The sequence below is a fragment of the Carcharodon carcharias genome, chromosome 5 (genome assembly GCF_017639515.1).
Source record: "Carcharodon carcharias isolate sCarCar2 chromosome 5, sCarCar2.pri, whole genome shotgun sequence".
NCBI lineage: Eukaryota > Metazoa > Chordata > Chondrichthyes > Lamniformes > Lamnidae > Carcharodon > Carcharodon carcharias.
The window spans coordinates 72,676,457-72,700,803 of NC_054471.1; the positions used below are offsets into that span (position 1 = coordinate 72,676,457).

The window sequence follows — 24,347 nt, forward strand, 5'->3', positions numbered from 1 at the left end:
TACGGACTCGAAACGTTAACTCTGTTTTTCTCTCCACAGATGCTGTTGGACCTGCTGAGTTTTCCCAGCATTTATGTTTCAAAAACCACTGCATCTCTTTCAAGACCTGCTTTACAAAGGGGCACTCCCAGAATGAGGTGGGTGACAGTCTCTTCCCCACCAAGGACAGCGTGCAAAGGTGGTGAGATTCCAAGTGTACAGGAAAGGTCTGATGGGGAGGGCCCTTCTCGCTACCAGCAAGCTATGTTTGTTTAAAAGTTCACTTGATGAGGCATTCTGCTAAATTTTGACAGTTTGCTCTGGAAACTACTTGTTAGGATCCTTTCCCCTCAGGGCCCTGAGGTCATTACAGGTAGACCAATGCCTGATGCACAAATTTTCCCCTGAGGGACTAGTGCTGTGGCACTGCCCAACTGACTGGAGCTTTCTGTGGCAACGTGGCCAAACCCATCCTTCACAACACTGTGAACAAGTAGAACCACAACATACTGAGGGTCTCTGCACTGCTTGATGCAACCGCGCACAAATGTGACCACCAAGATGAGGGTGAAAGTTGGGTACATTTTCTCCCCCTTTATCTAGAAATTTGTACATTATGTCCCCGTGGACATCTTCCATTTTCAATCCCCAGATAAGTGGAAGATGGCTCAGGTAGCTGCAAAGTGCAAGATGGGCCCGAACTGCACTACATCCAGCAACATTGAAAGTGCCTCATTTATGATGACCAGGTTCTTATCTGCACTGGAGGGGGGAGCATCATTCCCACATGCCCAGTTTCTGTTTCACCATGGTTACATGCTCCTTCCAGTTTTTGGCGCATGTCCTGGCCCCTCCAAACAATATCCCCAGCACCTTCAGGTAGTCTAACCTAACAGTGAAGAGGACAAAGAATCGGTCGGCCCAGTTCCCAAAGAACGTGGCCTGGTTCTTGCCATGATTTGCTTTCACTCCCAAGGCCATTTTGAACTCATTGCGGATGCTCATCAGTCTATGAACTGACAGTGGCTCTGAGCAGAAGACGGCAATGTTGTTCATGTACAGGGAGGCTTTGACCTGAATACTTTTGCTGCCTGGGATCGCCACAACTGCTATGCCCGAATCTTTCCTAATGGACTCAGCAAAAGATTCAATACAGCAGGTCAACAAGACAGGGGAGAACACTGCCTTACTCCAGATTTGCTTGGGAAACCTTCTAATTCCCACCCATTAATTGAAATTACCCTATTGCTGTTTATGTAGAGCAGTTGGATCCAATTGCACATTCCCTCCCCAAACCCCATTTTGGAGAGCACATCCATTCTGTAGATGTGCAATATTCTGTCAAAGACCTTCTCCTGGTTCAAGTTGATGAGGCAGGTGTATACCCCTCTGTCCTGCACATAGGCAATCATTTCCCTGAGTTAGCATAACGCTATCAGAGATTTTCCTGCTGGGTCCAGAACAGGTCTGATCAGGGTGAATTACCAACTCCAGAGCAGAATTGATTCAATTGGACAGAATTTTGTGGTTCATGTTAAGCAGTGAATTGGGCTGCCAATTTAAGAACATAAGAAATAGGAGTAGAAGAAGACCATGTGGTCCATCAAGCCTTCTCCATTTAATATGATCATGGCTGATCTTGGTTTTCAACTCTACTTTCCGACCAGCTCCCTTGATTCCCTGAGACCAAAAAGCTGTCAATTCCAGCCTTAAATATACTCAGTGATGGCACATCCACAGTCCTCTAGGGCAAAGAAATCCAAAGAATTAACCCCCTTTGAGTGAAAAAAAATCTCCTCATCACAGTCCTAAATGATTAGCCTCTTAGCCTGAAATTGTTCCTCCTTGTTTTAGATTCCCCAGTCATGGGAAACAAAGGCCGCACCCCAGCCAGAAGTCCATTGACTTGCGGTGGGACCGGAAGATCACAGCGGCGGGGGGCGGGTTTGGAAAATCTCACTGAACGTCACAGTATCTATCCTCTCAAGCACCTTCAAATCTTGAATGTTTCAACAAGATCATCTCTCATTCATTTAAACTCCAGAGAACATAGACCCAGTTTACTCAACCTTTCATCATAGGACAATCCCTTTATCCCAGGGGTAAATTTAGCAAATCTTCACTGTACTGCCCCAAATGCAATTATTTTCTTCCTTTCATACGGAGACAAAAATAGCACACAGTATTCTAGGTGTGGTTGCTTCAAAATCCCGTACAACTGTAACAAGACTTCTTTCTTCTTGTACTCCAATCTTCTTACCAACTGGCAATTTACTTTCCTAATTGCTTGCTGTATCTGCATGCTAACTTTTAGCGTTCCTTGTATTTACCCAATTCTCTCTGAGCATCAACATTTACAAGTTTCACACATTTTAAAAAATATTCTGTTTTTCTGTTCTTCCAATCAAAGTGAACAACATCACACTTCCCCATAGTTAAGAGTGCCTGCCCCTGACATCAAAGCAGCATTTGACCGAGTGTTGCATTAAGGAGCCCCAGAAAAACTGGAGTCAATGGGAAATGGGGGAAAACCTCTCCACTAATTGGAGTCATACCCAGCAAAAAGAAAGATGGTTGTGGCTGTTGGAGGCCTGCCAACTTAGCCCCAGGGCATCAGGATAGTGTGCTGGTCCAACCATCTACAGCTGCTTCAGTGACCTTCCTTCCATCATAAGGTCAGAAGGTCTTTGGTGGACAGACTTTAGGGAGTCAGGAGGTGAGTTACTTTTTGCAGAATTCCCAGTCTCTGACCTTCTCTTGTACTTAACATATTTATATGGCTAGTCCTGTTCAGTTTCATGCCAATGGTGCACAATGTTCATCACCATTCATGACTCTTCAGATACTGAAGCAGTCCATGTCCGAATGCAGCAAGTCCTGGACAATATCCAGGCTTGGGCTGACAAGTGGTAAGTAACATTCATGCCATACAAGTGCCAGGCAATGACCATCTCCAACAAGAGAGAATCTAACCATCTCCCTTGAATTCAATGGCATTACCATCACTGAATCACCCACTATCAACATCCTGAGGGTTACCATTGGCATGAAACTGAACAGGACTAGCCACACACCATCCTGATTTGGAACCATAATCACTGTTTTGTCACTGTCACTCAGTCAAAATCCTGGAATTCCCTTCCTAACAACACTGTGGGTGTACCTACACCACATGGACTGCAGTGGTTCAAGAGGGCAGCTCAACACCACTTTCTCGCCAGGAAGGTGATGGCGTAGTGGTATTGTTGTTGGACTAATATTCCAGAGACCTAGGGTAATGGTCTGGGGACCTGGGTTTGAATCCTGCCATGGCAGATGGTAACATTTGAATCCAATAAAAACCTGGAATAGTCTGATGATGACCATGAAGCCATTGTTGTAAAAACCCATCTGGTTCACTGATGTCCTTTAGGGAAAAAAATCTGCTGTCCTTACCTGGTCTCACTCCAGACCCACAGCAATGTGGTTGATTCTTAAATGCCCTCTGAATAAGGGCAGTTAGGGATGGGCAACAAATGCTGGCCTAGCCAGTGACACCCACATCCAGTGAATAAATCGAAAAATTCTCCACTCGCTTAACCTGTCTATATAGCTTTGTAGCCCCTTTTTGTGTCTTCCTCACAGCTTGGATTCCCACATAGCTTTATATCATTAGCAAGCTTAGATATGTTACTCTCTGTCTCTTCATCTAAGTACTTAAATAGATGGTAAATAGCTGAGGCTGCAGCACTGATCCTTGGGGCATCACATTAGTACAGCTTGTCAATTTGAAAATATCTCATTTATCCCTACTCTCTATTTTATGTTCCTTAGCCAATTCTGTATCCATGCTAAAATATCACCCCCAACTCCATGAGCCCTTATCTTGTGTGGTACTTTTTGTGTCGTGCCTTATCAAATGCCTTTTGGAAATCCAAATATAATACATCTAAGTTTTCCCTTTATCTAGCTTACTAGTTATATTTGCATTGTTAAGACTTCCTTAATAATAGATTCCAGCACTTTCCCGATGGCTGTTGTTAGCCTAAATGGCCAGTAACCATTTTCTCTCTTTCCTTTCTTAATACATTTGTCAACTTCCAATCTGATGGGACCAGATCCTAGGGAATTTTAGAAAACCATAGCCATCCACAGTCTCTGCAGCTTTCTCTTTTAGAACAATAGGGTGTAGGCTATCAGGTCCGGGGGATTTTTACAAATATATTCATGAGATGTGGGCATTGCTGGATGGGCCAGCATTTATTGCCTATCCCTAATTGTCCTTGTCAGAGGACATTTTAAGAGTCAACCACATTGCTGTGGGTCACATGTAGGTCAGACCAGGTAAGGGCAGATTTCCTTCCCTAAAGGACATTAGTGAACCAGATGAGTTTTTATAACGATGGTTTCATAGTCATCATCAGACTTTTAATTCCAGATTTTTATTGAACTCATATTTTGCTATCTGCTGTGGTAGGATATGAACCCAGGACCCCAGATAATTACCCTAGGTCTCTGGAATACTAGTCCAGTGACAATACCACTATGCCACCACCTCCCCTACATTTTAGCTCCTTGAGTTTCTCCAGTACTTTTTCCCTGCTGATATTAATTACCTTAATTTTCTTACCCTTATTAACTCCTAGGTTCGTTATAAAGACCGACATAAAATATTTGTTCAATGTCTCTGCCATTTCTTCTTCCCCCATGCTAATTTCTCCTTTCTCTGCTTCAAAGATACCAACATTTACTTTAGCTACTCTTTTCCTTTTTATATATTTGTAAAACCTTTTACAATCCTATTTTATATTTCTGACTAGTTGACCCTTATATTCTATTTTTTCCCCCATTTTTATCAACCTTTTGGTGGCCCTCTGCTGGTTTCTAAAACACTCTCAATTCTCAGACTTACTATTATTCTCCCCAACATCATAAGCCTCTTCTTTTAATCTAATACTACTCACAACCTCCTCAAGGAGCCACAGATGGATCTTTCTCGGTAAGCTTTTATTCTTCAACCTGAAGGTTTTGGAGTTTTTCTTTACACGTTTCCCCCTGTTTATTTACCACCATATCTTTTTGACTCATTACCCAATCAATCTTAGCCTGTTCTCCCCTCATACTTATGTAATTGGCACCCCTTCCCATTTGTAGATGAGGGTGATGATGGTTTTTCTCATGGATTTTAACATGCAGCCAGCCAGAAGCATACTGTCCTACACTCCCAGCAGGTCTGGGCTGATCAAGTCCCAGTAAATTGGGAAGCAGTGGTTGGGGAATTAGTAACTAAGGCAATTAAGGGGCATAAATTTCAGCGATAGTTCAGTTGGTAGCATTCTTACCTCCAAGTCATAAGTTTCAGGGTTCTGAGTCTGCAGTATCCTAGCCTTTATTCATGGGACACTGCATATAAGAGCAATGGGCTCTTATATTTGAAACTTATATAAGGCACTAGTTTGGTCTCAACTGGAGAATTGAGTTTAGTTCTGGCTGCAGTACTTTAGGAAGGATATGAAGGCATTGGAGTGAATGCAGAAAAGATTCATGAGAATGGTTCCAGGGATGATGAACTTCAGTTAGGAAGATTGATTGGAGAATTTAGGGCTGTTCTCTTTGAAGAAGGTTGGGAGGAGATTTGATAGAGGCATTCAAAATCATGAGAGGTCTAGATGGAGTAGATGGGGAGAAACTATTCCCACTCATGAAAGAATCAAGAACCAGAGAGCAGATTCAAAGTAATTGGAAATTAAGCAAAAGTTATGTGAGAAAAAACTTTTTCTCACAGTGGGCAGTTAAGGTCTGGAATGCACTGTCTGAGAGTGTGGTGGGGGCAGGTTCAAAGCATTCAAAAGGGAATTAGATTGTTATCTGAAAAGGAAGAATGTGCAGGATTACAGGGAGAAGTCAGGAGAATGGCACTAAATGAATTGCTTATTCGGAGCAGGTGCAGACATGATGGGCCGAATGGCCTCCTTCTGCACTGTAACAATTCTGTGATCTCACTCCTTTATGCCAACAGGTCACCAGCATCTGTAGTTTATTAAAACAAATCCACCCATCCGGTATAATCGTTGACTGTGCAATTTATGGCTCTCCAAATTTTAATTAAATAGATGAATAGATACCAAACGGCAGTAATAGTTAAGAAAGATGACATATCACGGTCAAAAAGAGTGGTTACAAATTGCATGGTTTCAGAGTTGGAGAAAATTCTGGAGGTTGTACCACGGATGGCAATGCAGAGGGAGCTGGGGAGGCCGTGGTTGCAGAGGCCGGAGTTGGGGAACAGTCAGTTATACAAAGAAATACATAAAAAGTGAAATACAGAATTAGGCCAGTCAACACAAACCCTCCGCAGCAGCAGTATACGGGGAAATGGTGAGACGCGGTCAGGAAGATGCTTGGAAATGACGGATGGGATTCCTGATGTTCGATGCAATTTGGCTGGATGAGGCTGGCAAGAACGACTAGCGGAAATAAACAAGAGCTGGTTAAATCTTGTTAACGTTTCGAGTCACTTCGTTAGGAGTTTCGACGAAGTCAGTTCGACTCGAAACGTTAACTCAGTGTCGCTTCGCAGAGATACTGTCGGATCTACTGAGTATTTTCAGAACTTTATTTTTATCTCAGATTTCCAACCGCCGTTTGCTTTTATTATTATGCTGGTTAATTATCGCTTACTTCTACTTTGCAGGGCTTTTTTTTGCTTGCAAATAAATGTAACACCACTGTACCCATTTTTGTGGCCTAACCTTGATGTAGCAAATTCTAAAGAGCAATGCCTGGTGCAATAATTAAACTACAACAAAAACAAAAATAGCTGGAAAAAAATCAGGGTTCCACCGGCGCCGCTCGCGCGGGGCCCCCGGGCTCGGGTTCCACCGGCGCCGCTCGCGCGGGGCCCCCGGGCCTCGGGTTCCACGGCATTTCCGGGTGAGTGTGCAGCCTCCTCCCCTTCCGCAGGTCAAGGGGTTGGAAAGAACGGGACAGAGACTCCGCTGGCCGATTCTTCACTCTGGACGGTTCATTATTTAAGAATGGTGGACAGTGCCTTGGTTAAAACCTTCCGGGTGCCTGCAAGACATGGTTATGCCGTAGAGGTCTCTCCTTATTTCCCCTCCAGACTGGCCTGCGCTACCTCCCAGTATTATGGAATAGCAGGTACCGTGCTGAGCACTGAAGGGGCGAACAGGGAAATGTTAGAAGCATTCGTGATCAGCAAAGCAGTTTAGTAGATTGAATTATATTGGGGCAAGCGTACAATAACAGATTACATCTTCAAACCGAGTGAGTTATCAAGTCAGAAGGAATGGCATTTGCCAGGCCAGTGTACGTGGATATTGCTGAAAAAAACACTTGTTTTGGATTCCCTTTTAACTTTGACGTAACATGCAATCGCGGAAAAATTTAAGGGGCACTCTGGCATTAGAGCGGGGATTGGGTGGACAATTTCTTCAAGGGACGGTTAGCCATCCTGCACTTAATTATTAGGGACGAGGACCTTGCACCCTTAACCTTATTCCGTATGACAGTTTGACTAATACAAATGGTCAATAAACTGCACAATTAACTCAGTTGGGAATGCAGCTATGTGAATGTTTGAATTAAATTAAGACAGAAACAGACTTATGTTTGTTTCCATAAGTCAGAAATAAACACATTTGATACTCAAAAATGTTGGAGCTTCAAGTGTATTTCTTGCTGCTCTCCAGGTGGCTGTTCAACTGAGACATTGTTTCTGGTCACATGACCTCAATGGGACAGTGAATGTGGCACCCCAGGATACACATAACAAGTGCTTTACAAATAATATAACAATATAACATTACTCTTTTTAAAAAGTGCCTCTATGTTGTTGTGGAGTATCTAAGACACTCGACACAGTCGACTGTAGATAGATTCAGCAGTAGTTCTTTAATTGGCACAAGTGTCCAGACATGAGAAATGCTCTTTCAGAATGCTCTAAGAGGTAATTCGAAGTTACACAGTTTCTGTTGGTTATTTATACACCTTTGGGATAACTCACCATTAACTCAATGTTCTTGTATGTCTAATTGTTACATCCTTAATTGCAAATGAGTTTACAACATAAACGTGGAATAACTTGTTCATCATCTCTGCGGTTCCAGAAGAATTTGTAAAACAATCTCAGAATGACTTGCCCTTTATCACAAATGATGTACACAGTTCATTCCAAAACAAAAAACTTTGCTTATCTATCCTGATATTTTGCTGCTGTGCCTAGTCACCTGCATTTCTTAACCCTGAGGTTTATTACAGTATAACTCATGGATCATTCATCAACTTATTTCATTCTGACCCAAAGGTTACATTCATTAGCTTTATCATGGACTGACCCATAGGCTAGTTATTCAAGGTCATATTCGTTTTGGACTTTTTTTTGAACTGCGGTCACTTTTAAAACTTATATCTGCAACTTGGCCAAGCATGGGTAACCCCATGATGCACCTGATATGACTCTTCAGTCTCCCCTGCTGGCCCTTGGCTCCTAACCCCCAAGGTGGCCAACTAATGCTAAACTAACCTGTGCTCCTTGCCCCATCACTGCTGGCCAGGCAGGCAGTTAGATTCACAAGGTCATATTTTCTAAACTTCTTCGAGTATGCTCTGTTTCTCCCCAGGCTTGCATAGTGCTTTGGTTACTACTTTAGCAATATTTTGGTTCCTGTGTCATCAGCACCGGGTACAACACTCAATCATAAGTCCGATAGCAATCCAGAGTTGTACCATCATAGGTATATGAGAGGTAATTCTGATTCAAGGATGAATGTCCACCCTAATACCACAGTCCCAAATCGCCTGTCACCATGATACATCCTCCAGTTTAGTTTTCACATCCTTTTCTGGTTGCTTGATTTCCTGTTGGAGTCTGTAACATTGCTTCATTGCTGCCCAGGCCTCTTTCCAGTAGATGTTCGGCAGCTTCGGAATTTGCTTCCCTCTGGAAGCAGGTATCTCAGTAAGTCCTCTTTTAAATCATTGGTTATATTCACCCACTCCTTACAAGAAAGCTGGATGTGGATTATTGCAGAATATCTGATTGTTGTTTGGGCCGGGGGTGGAAGCAGAAACTTGAGATGATTACAGGGCAGTGGATGTTACCGTACTGGTATTGAAGCTCGTTGGTGGTCACGCAATATTCCCTTTCTTCACTGTATTCCATTTGCATTGGTTCATGGTGGCACTAGACATTTCAAGGGTATAGTTTAGGGTGGTAAAACCCCATGTGGCTTTCGTCCCCATCCCTACGGGATGCGGGCAAACAATATTATTCCTTTTCTCCTTGCACCCAACCAGTGAGACTCTGCAAAGAGGGCTCACCCCTGGGTTGCATATTTAGATACAGGGTAGTACTTTAGCCAATTGCCATCTCTTATGATCCTGATACTTTTACGGTGTAGAGGGATTTGGATCCCCTTTCCTGTTACTTAGGTTGGCCAGGACATTCCTACTAGTAGCAAGTGTGTGGTGACACAGGGCATACTTATCCCAGATTTGTACTAAGTGTGGTAGTGGGCGTGTAAAATGACGTTTTACCCGCTGGCTGCAATGGCAGCTTCTAATGCCGCATCATCTCAAACCCTTCGCATTAGTTATACATCCCCAGGAAACACGCCCGTTTCCATGCCGGATGGGCTCTGATTTGCCCACCACCCCCGTCACCTCGCTGCTTCATCATGCCATGTTTAAAGTACAGCCGTGCGCACACCTCTCAGTGCCTACAGCCCAGGACTGCTGCAAATAAGACATGGCCCTGAAAGGCAAGAAGACTGCAGCCCCTAGGTTTAGTGACGTGTCTCTCTAGCGCCTTTTGGATGCTGTGAAGGCCTGCTGTGATGTCCTCTACCCCTGCTTTGGCTGCAGGAGGGGCAGCAATATTACCACGCCAGCTTGGTAGATGATGGCAGTGGGGATCAATGCCAATGCTGCACAGAAGAGGTTGGCCATCCAATGCAGAGAGAGGATGAATGATCTCATCCATGCCGCCAGGGTAAGGCAACCACCTCATCACTCTAAACTCTCACAGTCAAGCCTATCACACATTCGCTGGCATCTCACTCACTCACTGGCATCTCACCACTCACTCTTTCACACAGACCTTCACATCTCCATCTGGCCTTACCTGCTTTGGAGACTGCCACCTAAGCCCTCATCACCTTGAGGCCACTTGCACAGATCAACTTGTGCCCCCACACAAACCCTGGGATAGCCCCTTACCTCAATACAGCCCTCACATTGCAGCCTCTTCCCTTGCCTGAGCCCACTGATGTCCTTTGGGGAAGGAAATCTGCCATACTTACCTGGTCTGGCCTACATGTGACTCCAGACACACAGCAATGTGGTTGACTCTTAAAACTGCCCTCTGAACAAGAGCAATTAGGGATGGGCAATAAATGCAGGCCTAGCCAGCGATGCCCACATCTCATGAATGAATAAAAAAAACTTCTCCCCCTTCCCAAAGCAAGTTCTAGCCCTGCAGCCATACAAAGCGTTATGGCTGGTCTGCTAGGTAGAAACCTGCCCATGAGCCCTGCCAAAAGTACTGTGGTGCTGCTTGTGAAGCCTGGAACTGAGGACTGCGAGTGCTGACCGAAGCAAAATAGGCAAACAAACCTCGAAGTCCTGAACAAAGTGCAGCTCGCCAGGTGCAAGTCACTTATATGCAGCTGTGAAACATGCTGTCATGATTGCACATCGACATGGGCGGACGATCCAGCATGGGGTGGATGAATCCGGCGGGTTAGCTGCATAATGATATGCAGATGTATTACAATGAGGCTACCAACGTCCAATGGCAGGAAACGTGGTCCGCCATTGACGGCTGAGCGGATGATCACAAACTGATTTCACAACATCGTGAAACTGATTTTTGGCCTTCTTGCCATATTACCTGCTGATGCCGCCAAGCATGCCTGATGCCAGCTGGCATGTACTATTCCGCCAACAGTTTTTGGCTGTCGGGTGCACTAGTGTCAGTCCTTCTCAGTGTACATGAGGAGTAATTTCCATCTTTGGCTGCCCAGGTTTGCAATGTGTCATCTGTGATCCAGCCCAGCATATCTCCACTGTGAAGTTGGGCCAGATTGTGCTAGACTTCTCCCACCAACCATGTGCCATAGACTGTGTGCACACACTGCCTGCCTGCATGTGTGGAGGCCTGATGTAGGGATGCTGACACCTGGTTTATGGTGTGGGCATGGTTGTAGGAGGAGCCCTTGTGCATAGCCTCCATCTGGCATACTCTATCCAAAGCTCCCTTGTACCATTCCTGAGACACATTCCCCAGCCCAGTAGGTTCATGCTCGGGGAATCTGAGGTGGTGCTGTCAGTCATTATATTTGGTACACAAACAATATCAAAACATTTATCCATGACAATTGATGCATCGTCGGGTAGGGTCAGGAAAGTTCCTTTCTCTTCGTCCCCTTTACTCAGGAGAATCCAAGAGTACTTCTTGTGATGTCTTTGTTCCAGTCCCAAGTGTCCAGGGATACATACTCGTTTGTTAACAGTGATAGTTAAGCGCTTCTGATCACAGTTGGCATCACTTGAGCTGTGGTAGAACAGGCTTAGCTGGGTCCTTCGGTTGATTGTCTTGGTTCCTTCTATGATAAGGGTAATCGTGGTTGTCAAACATATTCACAATATCATGGTATTCCTGTCCCTATAAGAGAGAGCAGAATGGACACCGATCATCACCTTATTATTCTTTGCGCTTCCATTGTTCTTGATCTGTGTTCCGTGTTTCCACCGGCCTTTCCCTTTCATGCCCATGCATGTACGCATATCGCTGATCGTCAGGACTTTGTAAGATCCTTGCTAACGGGGTACTAAGCCTAGTTTTGTGGGCAGAACCTTGACCATCACCTGATCCCCTACTTCTGGCAATCTTTCCTTTTCTCCTGCCTTATCTATTTCCTTATCCTTGATAATATGCTGCTTCGTAACCTCCTACCTCAGGTCACGTAATTGCTTACACAACTCTTTGATGAATCATTTAACCCTTTCCTGAGCTGGCCCTACATCCTCACTGCCTGTACATGTGTCCTCGGGTAGCCTCATGGCTTGTCTGGTGATCAGTTTGAATGGAGTTAGTCCAGTCACTCAGTTAGGAGTCGTCCACAGTTTCATTAGGATACTGAGCAGCAGATCGGCCCAGTCCTTGCCGATTTCAGCAATGGCTTTGGAGAGTGACACTTTCCATCATACCTGAGCTCTGCAGGTGGAATGCTATATGGAAACTTTGCTTAACTCCCAACAGGGTACACGTCTGTTTGCTTATTTGACCTTTTTCGATCACAGAGATGGTGATCCTGCTGGGTGCATATTCCCAGGCAGGAGAAATGGGGCAGCCTGTTTTTGGGGCATCTTTTCTAGCCCCCTCCACGTTTGGGGTGAGCAAAGGGTATCCTGAAGAGGACTGCTCAGGCGCAGATGCAGCTGCCGATAGGCACCCCTGTCCCGACACAGGTGCCTGTCACATGTTTGCCGCCTGTGTGCGGAATCTTGGCAGGGGGCCTCCAGGTATCACAGCCCTGCCCCTGTCGCCAATCCTCTATCGCCACAGGGCTTTTCGCCTGACGGAGGTCTGTGCATGGCGTAATTTAGCGTGGGGACTCTGCTGCGCAGCCGGGTTCCACATGGCCTTGACAGTTGTTGGCGGATTCAATGGCATGGCGGACCACAATGACTGAAGCCACTTCCCCGCTGCAGCCTTCTTCCCCCTTCGCAGACATTGGGGCTGCAGCCCTCCTCTGCCTGCTCTGCTGCTGAGGGCTTCTTGGATTGTTTTTTGTTTGGAACCTCCCCCTTTACCTTACCGCCATGGGACACCTTACCAGGAGTGTGAGCTCTGGACAGCATTGCTCTCGGGTTCATTGGGACACGCAAGCCTCTTCACCACGGAAAGTTGATGATCCTTGGAAAGGTCGAAATAAGAAGAAACTAAACTTTGGAACCTGGAATGTAAGAACACTTGTTGACAACCTAAAGAGTGATGGCCCGGAAAGATGAACTGCTGTCATGGTTTGGGAGCTGGTGAGCACAATATCGACATTGTTGCTCTTAGCGAAACCTGGCTCGCTGGGGAGGGGCAGCTGAGGGAGGCCAGTGAAGGGTACACCTTCTGGAAGGGGAAGTCAAACCATGACCCCCACATCCACAAATTTGGCTTCGCCATGATGAACAGGATAACTGCCACGGTCTCTGAGCTCCCATTGGGGGTCAATGAGAGGCTGATAACCTTACGCCTCAGTCGTAACCAATGTGCCATTGTCTTCAGCATATATGCTGATTCCGACCATGAAGTGAAGGAGAGGTTCTACTCTGATCTCAATAGCGCCCTTGCTTCCATCCCCAGAAACGACAAGGTCATCCTTATAGGTGACTTTAATGCCCGAATTGGACATGACCACGAAATCTGAAGTGAAATTACTGGCAAGGATTTGCTTGGGAAAGGCCAATGCCAATGGCATCCTACTCTTGACCAAGTGCACCCAATATGGTCTGATCATGACAAACATGGTCTTCCGTCAGAAGAACCAGCTCAAAACCATGTGGAGGCACCCAAGGTTCGGGCATTGGCATCTCCTGGGCTACATCATTGTCCAAGGCAGAGACCTGAGGGACGTGCTTGTCACAAGGACCATGAAAGGTTCAGAATATTGCTGGATGGACCATCGACTTCTGCGCTCGGTGTTCAACAGCTGCCTGGCGCCAAGATACCACAGGACCCAAAAAGCCACCCGGAGAAAGCTGAATGTTGTGGCATTGAAGGACCAGGGACTGTGGGAAGAGTTCCAGGCCCAGCTGTACAGTGCACTGGAGCAAGTGCCCACCACTGATGCCAGTTCCATCCAGGCACACTGGGAGCAACTCAAATGCAATGTCCTAGACACTTGCGCACAGACTATCGAGCTTGCGCCAGGATAGGGATAGGACTGGTTTAACACCAATGATGTAGTGATCTGCAATCTCCTCGAGTGGAAGCGAGCAGCCTTCATTGCCTGGCAAAGTCACCCACATACCTGGTGAATGACGACAGTGTATCACCAACTGAAGATTGAGGTCCAGCGATGCATTTGAGACATGAAGAACAACTGGTGGGTGGAAAAGACACATGAGATTCAGGCCTATGCCAACCAGCACGACATGCGCAACTTCTTCCAGGCTACCAAGACGAATATGGACCCTGCTTGACTGGACAAAACCCTCTCCAATCACAGGACGGCTCCTGGCTCCTCAAGGCTATGATGCTATCCTTCAGCATTGGAAGGAGTACTTCGAGCTCTCCTCAATCGAAGACCCTCCAAGCTGTCCCACAACACCCAGTGGAGGATTCCCTCAACGATCCACCAACCATCGATCAGCTTAAGCAGGCCATTCAATAGATGAAAATCAACAAAGCTTGTGGGCCAGACGGTATACCCGCAGAGGTCTACCATGCTGGCATCTATCAGCTCACATCACGACTCCACCAGTTCATCCTCCGCCTCTGGGACAAAGAGGACATCCGCTAGGATCTCATTACTATCCAGAAGAAGGGGGACAAATCTGCTTGTGATAACTACAGGGGGATTTCCCTCCTGTCCATTGTGGGTAAGATCCTGGCCAGCATCCCCCTAAACCACCTTCATTTGGTCGCTGAGGAGATCCTCCCAGAAACCCAGTGTGGCTTCCGATGATCCCGGGATACTGCGGACATGGTCTCTGCAGCTTGACAGATCCAGGAAAAATGTCGGGAGCAAAATCAAGAATTGTTCCTCGCCTTCATTGACCTGACCAAGGCGTTTGATTCTTTAAATCGTGAAGCTCTATGGATCATCCTCTAATGCTTGGCTGCCTGTTGAAGTTGTCACCAAACTGAGACTCCTGGATGACAACATGACCACCACCATCCTGAGTGAAGGATCTGACACTGACACCTTTTATATCCGAACTGGGGTCAAACAAGGTTGTGTGATCGCCCTCACCTTGTTCACCGTTTACCTGACTGTCATTGTCCACCTCACCTGAGATGAGCTACCTGGTGTCAGCATTCAGTATCGTCTAGACGGGAAGCTCTTCAACCTTGGTCGCTTCCGGGCAAAAGCAAAACCATGGACATCCACAACTTTCCGTTTGCAGATGACTGCTGTGTGATGGCCCACTCTGTAGAGAACATGCAAAGGACGCTTGACCTCTTCAACACCTCGTATAAGAGGCTTGGCCTGCCCTTAAACATCACCATGACAAGGGTCCTTCGCCAATCTTCCCCGGGCCAGTTAAGCATCCTCTGCACCATCCACATAGACCAGGTGGCTCTGTAGTATGTGCAGCACTTCCCTTTTCCCGGCAGCCACCTCTCCCAAGGGACTAGCATCAATGAGGAAGTCCAACACCGAGTCAACTGTGCCAGCACTGCCTTTCCAGCTGAGCCAATGGGTCTTTGACAAGCTGGGGATCAAATGGGAAGACCGCTGGACTAATGCAAGTGTCCTCCGTGAAGCTGTGTCTACCAGCATTGAAGCCCTGCTCCTGTGGAACCAACTCCGATGGCTGGGTAATTGAGTCTGGATGCCCGAAAACTGCCTCCCTCGGCAGGTTTTCTTCTCACAGCTCTCTGTTGGCCAACGCTCAAAGGGTGGCCAAAAGAAAAGGTATAAGGATACTTTCAAGGTTGCCCTAAAGCCCGGAGGCATTAACACCACTGAGTGGAAGGAGAATGCTGCCGATCGCTTGGCAAGGCAACACCTGGTCTATCAAGGTGCAAGCCACTTCGAGGCTCAGCTACTCGACAGCAAGGTGGAACGGCGGCAGCAGAGGAAGGAGAAGGAAGCCAAACCTGGGGCTGCGACTTCCACTTCCCTGCGCAACAACTTGCCCCCACTGCGGAATGTGGATCCAGAATTGGGCTCTTCAGTCATCTGTAATCTCACCAAGCCTGACGGATGTCATCCTCAATTCTGAGGGACCACGGCTGACGATTTTACCTGTAAAATGTGTTCCCTGATCTGCAGGGCTATTTCCCATCGGGGCATCATTCTTTCGCGACAATTCTTGCTACGGTATTGGCGGAACAATCTCCCATCACGAATACTTCAATCCATTGAGTGAACTGGTCTATTACAACTAAGCAGTACATGTTGCCTCAGCTGGTGGGGGGGCAATGGTTTGGTAAAATCTATCTGGATGTGTTCCCAAGACCCCCTGGGTCAGGGCTGATGGGTCATTTTGACTTTTATAGCTTTACCAGCAGATGACTCATTCCTGACAATACTTTGCCACATCCCTGCCCATTCTCGGCCACCACCAACACTGCTGCAGACACCCAAGCATGGTGTTCCTCCCAGAATGTTAGTTTCCATGTTAGATCTTGATCAGGTTTTGTCTCATACATTCTGGGGCCATGACTCGCTCATCCTTCCTCCAGATTGTATACTCATTTTTACTCACACCCCTTCTTTCCCACTCTTCATTTTCTGTTTCGGGTGTCTCGTCATGTATTTTCTGCATATCTATTTCCTCCGAGCCAGTAGTGCAAACTGCTACTGGCTCTGGGGTCCCTGCTTCTGTTGCCTGCTTTGCTGCCTAATTTGCTCACTGATTTCCCTTCTGGATAGGGTCCTGAGCCTTCTAATGTGCCTTAATTTTTATCACAGTGGCTTGTTGGGGTAATTGTGCCGCTTCTACCAATCCTTTTACTACTTCCTCATACTGTATGTGTCCCCCACTAGAGGTCACATACCCTTGCCTACTCCAAATAGTCATGGATGACCCTGAAATCATACCTGCTGTCAGTATAGATATTCGCGGTGCAGTTTTTGGCTAGCTTGAGGGCTTCAGTGAGAGCCGTAAATTCGGCAACCTGTGCAGAGAGGTCTCCTGGGAGATGTTCCTTATCACCAATGGCACCCCCCTGTCTACTACTGCCCATCCTGTCCTAGGGGTCCCGTTTTATGACCCGTCCACAAACAGAGTGAGGTCTGTGTCTTCCAGGGGCTCCTCGCCGATCCTGCTGGGGTCTTCTGAGGCAATAGGTTCCTCGCAGTTATGTGTTTCTCCTATGTCCATAATACCTTCAGCTGGATTGTGACCCATATCTGAACTATTTGTACTGACTTATCGCTTGGCAGCAATATTTCTTCTCATGTAGCTCTCCTGCTGTCTGAGACTGTTTTTAATCTACCAGTATTTAACAATTCCATCAATGTATACCTAGAATGTAAGATAACCTCCCTGGTCATCACAAAGAGCTCGCTAACCTTTATAGACCAGGTAGCACAATCGATTGCGGCTATGCATCAAGGCATTCCACTAATGACAGGGATTGCTTTGTGGAAATTAAAAAAAAACCTTTGATGTTTGTGGATAACACCCTGCTTTAACAATGACTTGACATGAATGTAATTTCAGTTTTAGCATCTCCTCTTAACTCATGTTTTGGAATGTTCAAATTAGATTTCTGCCAAACTTCAAAATTGTGGGCTTATCTTTATTTTTTGGGAACAAATTGTACTGCTTTATTAAGTTCTTTTCTCAGCCAGAAACTCTCAGCATTTTAAAGTAACATAATTTGTTTCTAAAATTTTTAGCTCATAAGGAGTGTATTATCTTTCGGCATTTTCATAGGCACTTTCGCATTTGTTTTGTGTTATGCCCACGGCTGCTGACCAATTAGATTGGGCATTTCCCAATCCTTCCTTGACCAGTCTCTTGAATCGATTGTATCTAACTACTGGGGATAAACCCTGGATGTTCTATCCCCTTCTGCTGGTAACTGTATTATTCATTGTAGTCAAATCTGGCCGGGCACTTTAGCTCTTACTAGGACTTGTAAGTCCCCCGGGTGGAGTGAGTGGATATCAATTATTTCCTCCAATTTATTCCAGAAATCAGTATTTGCATGGATTTGTCTAGGGGTTGGTAGGTCCCTAGTCTTCATTTGTCTCATGGCCAGGGTGAAAGGGACATAGTATATTGTCGTTTGGGCGTTCCATTGATCATCCTGCTGTTGTTCGTGGGGGCCATGGCCACTGGCTCTTTTGTCTCTGTCTCGGGGGAGCCAAGGGAGCCATGGCATTATACTCCGGTGGCTGCTCCCAGTCCCAGTCATCGTCCTGGTTGTCACTTTTGGCAGCCTCTTTCCTTAAACGAAGCATCTCAGACAGAGTGTAGCTGACTAACTGAGTGAAGACTTGGAGTTTGGTGAGAGGGAAGTTAAGTGAAGGGGGAGAAGGAGTTGTTTGTTTCCTCTTTCTATCTTTCTCACCCCATAGATATTGGTTCTTGCTCTACTACAGGGAGAGAAGCAAGCTATTTGGTGAGTATCTGGTAAGTGGGTAGGTTCTATTCTATCCCTAAGGTTTGAAATAGTACAGAATTTGGTGGCAAAGTTAATAAAATATATAAGAAATCAACATAAATAAGTGATGAATATAATTTATGTAATTATTTAAAACACATTAAGGGTGGCAGGACATCAAGGCTGCAGCATGTGGGAGCTTCTGGATAACATTGTGATCCAGGGCAAACACATCTGCAGTAAGTGTTTGCGGCTTGAGGAACTTCGGCTCAGAGTCATTGAGCTGGAGGCTGAGCTGCAGTCTCTGAAACACATTAGGGAGGGAGAAAGTTACCTGGATGCTTTATACCAGGAGGCAGTCACACCACTTAGGATAGCGTCTTCTGATTTGGTCAGTGGCCAGGGACAGGAGGGTGTGACTGGGGTGAGGCAGGTAAAGGGACCCAGAGGGCAGGAATGTGAGCCTCTGAAATTATCCTATAGGTTTGAGGTTCTCTCAGCATGTTTGGATAAGAGTGGGGGCTGCAGACTGGATGAGCAAACTGACCATGGCACTGTGGTACAGGAAGCCATCTTTTTGGGGGGGGGTGGGGGGGGGGTGCGCAAAAAGGAATGTAGTGTAGTAGGGGACAGTATAGTAAGGGGGATTGACATTGTTCTTTGAAGCAAAGTGCAAGAGTCCAGACGGCTTTGTTGTCTGCCCGGTACCAGGGTTTGGGACATCTGCTCAGGGCTAGAGAGAAACTTGCAGTTACAGGGGGACGATCCAATGGTCGTGGTCCATGCCAACAACATAGGTAGGATGAGGAAGGAGGGTCTGCATAGTCAGTATGACAAGCACGAAATTAAGAAGCAGAACATCAAAGGTAATAATTTCTGGATTATTACCTGAGCCATGTGCAAATTAGCATAGGGCCATAAGATTAGAGAAATGAATGCGTGGCTCAAAGACTGGTGTGGGAGAAGCGGATTCTAGTTTGTGGGGCGCTGGCACCATTATTGGGGAAAGTGGGACCTGTACCATTGGGACGGTCTACACCTGAACGTGGTGGGGCTGGTGTCCTTGCAAGCCGCCTAACTAGGGAAGTAGAGAGGTTTTTAAACTGAATAGTCAGGGAAAGGGATCAAATTTGGGAAGATGTGGTAGACCAAAGTGTAGAGACAAGGCAAGAGAGACAGGTATTAATATGGGAAATGATAAACACACTGTGACAGGAAGGGACAGAGAGTACAAATCTAAGAGTAAATCAGCAGATAAGGCTAGACGCTACAAAAATAATAAAAGGACAAAACTAAAGGCTCTTTATCTAAACACAGGTAGCATTCGAAACAAAATAGATGAATTGATAGCGCAAATAGAAATAAATAAGTATGACCTAATAGCCATTACAGAGGCATGGTTACAGGATGACATAGATTGGGACCTGAATATTGAAGGGTACATGACATTTAGGAAGGACAGGAAATTAGGAAAAGGTGGAGGTCTCTGCTAATTAATGATGGTATTAGCACATTAGAGAGGGATGACTTAAGTTTAGGAAACCAGAATATAGAAGCAGTTTGGGTAGAGATGAGGAATAGTAAAGGCAAGAAGTCACTTGTGGGAGTGGTGTACATGCCCCCTAATTGTAAGTACACAGTAGGACAGAGTATAAAAGAAGAGATAATGGAAGTTTGCCAGAAAGACACATAGAGACTGGAAAAATCAGATGGGCAAAGGTAGGGTAGATGAGGAGTTCATAGAATGTTTTCGGGATAGTATCTTGGAACAGCACATTCTGGAGCCAACCAGAAAGCAGGCTATACTAGACCTGGTATTGAGCAATGAGATAAGATTTATTGATAACCTCCTAGTGAAGGCACCCCTAGGTAGCAGTGATCATAATATGATTGAAATTTACATTCATTTTGAGGGAGAAACGAGTGTGTCCAAGACTAGTATTTTAAACTTAAATAAGGGCAATTACGAGGGCATGAAAGCAGAGCTCGCTAAAGTGAACTGGCAAATAAGGTTAAGGGATATGACATTTAAATGAAAGACATTTAAGGGGATATTTCAGAATAGACAGAATGTATACATTCCAATGAGAAAGAAAAATTCCAAGGGGAGGGCCCACCATCCGTGGTTAACTAAAAATGTTAAAGACAGTATCACAGTTAAAGAAAAAACATATAATTATGCAAAGACAGGTGACAGGTCAGATGATTGGAAAGAATATAAAGAACAGCAAAGAATAACAAAAAGATTAATCAGGAGGGAATAATTCGAGTATGAGAGAAAACTAGCTAGTAATATAAAGATGGATGGTAAGAGTTTCTATTGATATTTAAATAAGAAAAGAGTTAACAAAGTTGGTCCTCTAGAGAGTGCATCTGGGGAATTGATAATGGAAAGTAGGGAGATGGCAGACAAATTAAACAGGTATTTTGCTTCGTTCTTCACTATAGAGGACACAAGTAACATCTCAGAAATCACTGTAAATCAGGAAATGGAAGGGAGGGAGGAACTCGGGAAAATTACAATCATGAGGTAAGTGGTATGGAGCAAATTTTTGGGGCAGCGGGCTGACAAGCCTCCAGGTCCGGATGGACTTGCCCCTAAGAACTTGAAAGAAGTGGCTAGTGAGATAGTTGACGTGCTGGTTTTAATTTTCCAAAATTCCCCATATTGCGGGAAGGCTCCATTAGATTGGAAAATAGCAAATATAATTCCTTCATTCAAAAAGGGAGGGAGACAGAAAGCAGGAAACTATATGCCAGTTAGCCTAACATCTGTCATATGGAAAATGTTAGAAGCTATTAAATATGTTATAGCAGATCACTTAGAAAAATTCAAGGCAGTTGGGCAGAGTCAACATGGTTTTGTAAAAGGGAAATCATTTTTAACCAATTTATTGGAGTTCTTTGAAGGAGCTGTGGATAAAGGGGAACCAGTGGATGTACTGTACTTAGATATCCAGAAGTCATTTGATAAAGTGCCACATCAAAAGTTATTGCAGAAAATAAAAGCTCATGGTGTAAAGGGTAACATATTGGCATGGATAGAAGATTGACTAGTTAACAGGAAGCAGAGAGCATAAATGGGTCTTTTTCTGGTTGGCAAGATGTGACGAATGGTGTGCCACAGGGATCAGTGCTAGGGCCTCAACTTTTTACAATTTATATAAACGACTTGGATGAGGGGACAAAAGGAACAGTTTCTAAATTTGCTGACGACACAAAGATAAGTAGGAAAGTAAATTGTGAAAAGGACATAAGGAGGCTACAAAGTGAGAGGTTAAGTGAGTGAGCAAAGATCTGGCAAATGGAGTATAATGTGGGCAAATGTGAAATCGTTCATTATGGCAGGAAGGATAAGAAAGAAGCTTATTATCTAAATGGTGAGAGATTGAGGAGCTCTGAGATTCAGAGGATTCTGGGTGTCCTAGTGCATGAATCTCAAAAGGTTAGTATGCAGGTACAGCAGGTAATTAGGAAAGCTAATAGAATGTTATCATTTATTGTGAGGGGAATTGATTACAAAAGTAGGGAAGTTATGCTTCAGTTGTACAAAGTATTGGTGAGACCACATATGGGGTATTGTGTACATTACTGGTCTCCTTATTTAAAGAAAGATGTAAATGCGTTAGAAGCAGTCCGGAGAAGGTTTACTAGACTAATATCAAGAATGGGCGGGTTGTCTTATGAGTAAAGGCTGGACAGGTTAGGCTTGTATCCAATGGAATTTTGAAGAGTAAGAGGCGACTTATTTGAAACATCTAAGACCTGAGGGGTCTTTACAGGATGGATGTGGAGAGGATGTTTACTCTTATTGGAGAATCTAGAACTAAGGGTCATTGTTTAAAAATAAGGAGTTGCTCATTTAAGACAGAGATGAGGAGAATTTTTTTCTCTCTCAGAGGGTCGTGAGTCATTGTAATTCTCCTCCTCAAAAGGCAGTGGAAGCAGAATCTTTGAATATTTTTAAGGCAGAGCTAGATGGATCCTTGATTAACAAGGGGGTGAAAGGTTATCAGGAGTAGGCAGGAATGTGGGGTTGAGGTTACATCCAGACCAGCCATGATCTTACTGAGTGGCTGAGTGATCTATTCCTGCTCCTAATTCGTATGTACATATGTTCAGTCCTCTCCAGTTAATGTCATCAGTATGTAAGTCTTGGTCCTGATGCCTGTATCATACTTATTTTGTTTTTTCTCAAACTGATTTTTTACTAATTTACTGAATCCTAAGTAGCTGCTGATAATGATAATCATAACTCTCTCTTCCTTATCCTTATCCTGAGCAATTCACCACCCCTTCTGTTTAGCTGAGATGGGGTAGGGAGGTCCTCCAGATCCCATCTTTTCTTTCTCATTTTCTCTTATTCGTTTCCTATTTCTATCTGCTGAAAATTTAGTTATCGACCCTTCCAGTCCCCACTCATTTTCATCCAGTCCGGACACGTTATACAGTACCTCGCCTCTGACCTGTGCTTCGGTGGTTCTGACCAGCCTGTCTCCTGGAATGACTCTACCTGGCCCGTCGCCTAGGAATGGTTCTGACTTGCCAATTGGCGGTTCATGGCTAACTGCACAGCTCCTGCTTCCTCACCTTAAGCCGAATCTCAGGTTTGGGTCTCTGCAAACTGTGTTGCATAATCACCGAACTTACACCCTAACTATGGGTCATAAAGTAAAAGTACTCACCCACCTGGTGCATCCAACCAATCGATTCCTCAGTTGCTGGTAGAGACCCTGCTCGCAGTTCCAATTGTTGTGGAGTATCTGAAAGACAGTCGACACAGAGTCGACTGTAGATAGATTCAACAGCAGTTCTTATTTAGTATACACATGGGAAATGCTCTTTCAGAATGCTCTAAAAGGCAATTTGTAGCTACACAGATTCTATTAGTTATATGTACCACCTTTGAGATAACTCATCTTGTTCTTATCTTGTATGTCTAATTGCTACGCCTTTAATTACAAATGAGTTTGCAACACAAGCACGGAATGACCTGCCCTTTAGTACAAATGATGTTCACAGTTCATTCCAAAAGATAAACTTTACTTATCCATTCTGATATTTTGCTGCTGTGCCTAGTCATCTGCATATCTTGACCCTGAGGTCAAACTATCAGTTTATTACAGTATGACTCCTAGACTATTTGTCAACTTATTTTACATTGACCCAAATGTCACATTCATTAGCTTTATCATGGACTGATCCATAGGGTGGTCATTCAAGGTCATGTTCATTCTAATTTTTATGAAGAGGCAGTGGCATAGTGGTATTGTCACTGATGTAGTATTCTAGAAACCCAGGTTAATGCTCTGGGGACCTGGATCCCACCACGGCAGGTAGTGAAATTTGAATTCAATAAAAATCTGGAATTAAAACTCTGATGATGACCACAAAACCATTGCCAATTGTCGTAAAAACCCATCTAGTTCACTAATGTCCTTTAGGGAAGGAAATCTGCTGTCCTTACCTAGTCTGGCCTAAATGTGACTCCAGACCCACAGCAATGTGGTTGACTCTTAAATGCCCTCTGAACAAGGGTAAGTGGATGGCAATAAATGCTGGCCTAGCCAGTGATGCCCACACCCCATGAATGAATGAAAAAAAAACTTGGCCAAGCCTGGATAATCTGATGATGCATCCTGTTATGCCTCTTCAATATCAATGTAACTGTTCTAATAATTAACTTTTTTTCTAAACTGAAGATTAACTGTCGGCTTTTATAAATAAACTCAACCCCTTAAGAGCCTTTTATAGCTTATTTTCTTTTCTCAAAATATTATTCACAGTATCGCTTAGGCAGCAGAATCTTGTAGATTTGTCAGTCATCGCTCTCAGCAGTGAGTTGGCACGCTGCACAAACAATGTTGTGTGTGTTGCTCCTGGTGTTGTAGGAGTTGGGCTTGATGTTGCTAATGTGTCACTTGCTGGTGATGTCGATGATTTTGCACTGCTCGTTAGAGCTGCTGTTGATGTTGATAAACTCTAAGACATCATTGGCCACCCAATTCACCATGAGATGGAGTAGTGCATTTGTTGCTGTGGTGGCCATTTCATTTTCACCAGATTCACTCAGTTTTTCTCTCTC

The 24,347-nt window shown here is 44.9% G+C and overlaps 1 protein-coding gene across 3 annotated transcripts in view; it reads left to right on the forward strand.

Annotated features, from left to right (window-relative positions):
• Positions 1–6,903: 6,903 nt before the first annotated feature.
• Positions 6,904–24,347, forward strand: part of pex7 (peroxisomal biogenesis factor 7) — a 172,826-nt gene continuing 155,382 nt past the window's right edge. For all 3 annotated transcript variants that reach the window (XM_041187516.1, XM_041187515.1, XM_041187514.1), the window contains exon 1: positions 6,904–7,119. In XM_041187516.1, coding sequence (XP_041043450.1) covers positions 6,996–7,119 — 124 coding nt within the window. In that variant the 5' untranslated portion in view covers positions 6,904–6,995. The remainder of the gene's footprint in view (positions 7,120–24,347) is intronic.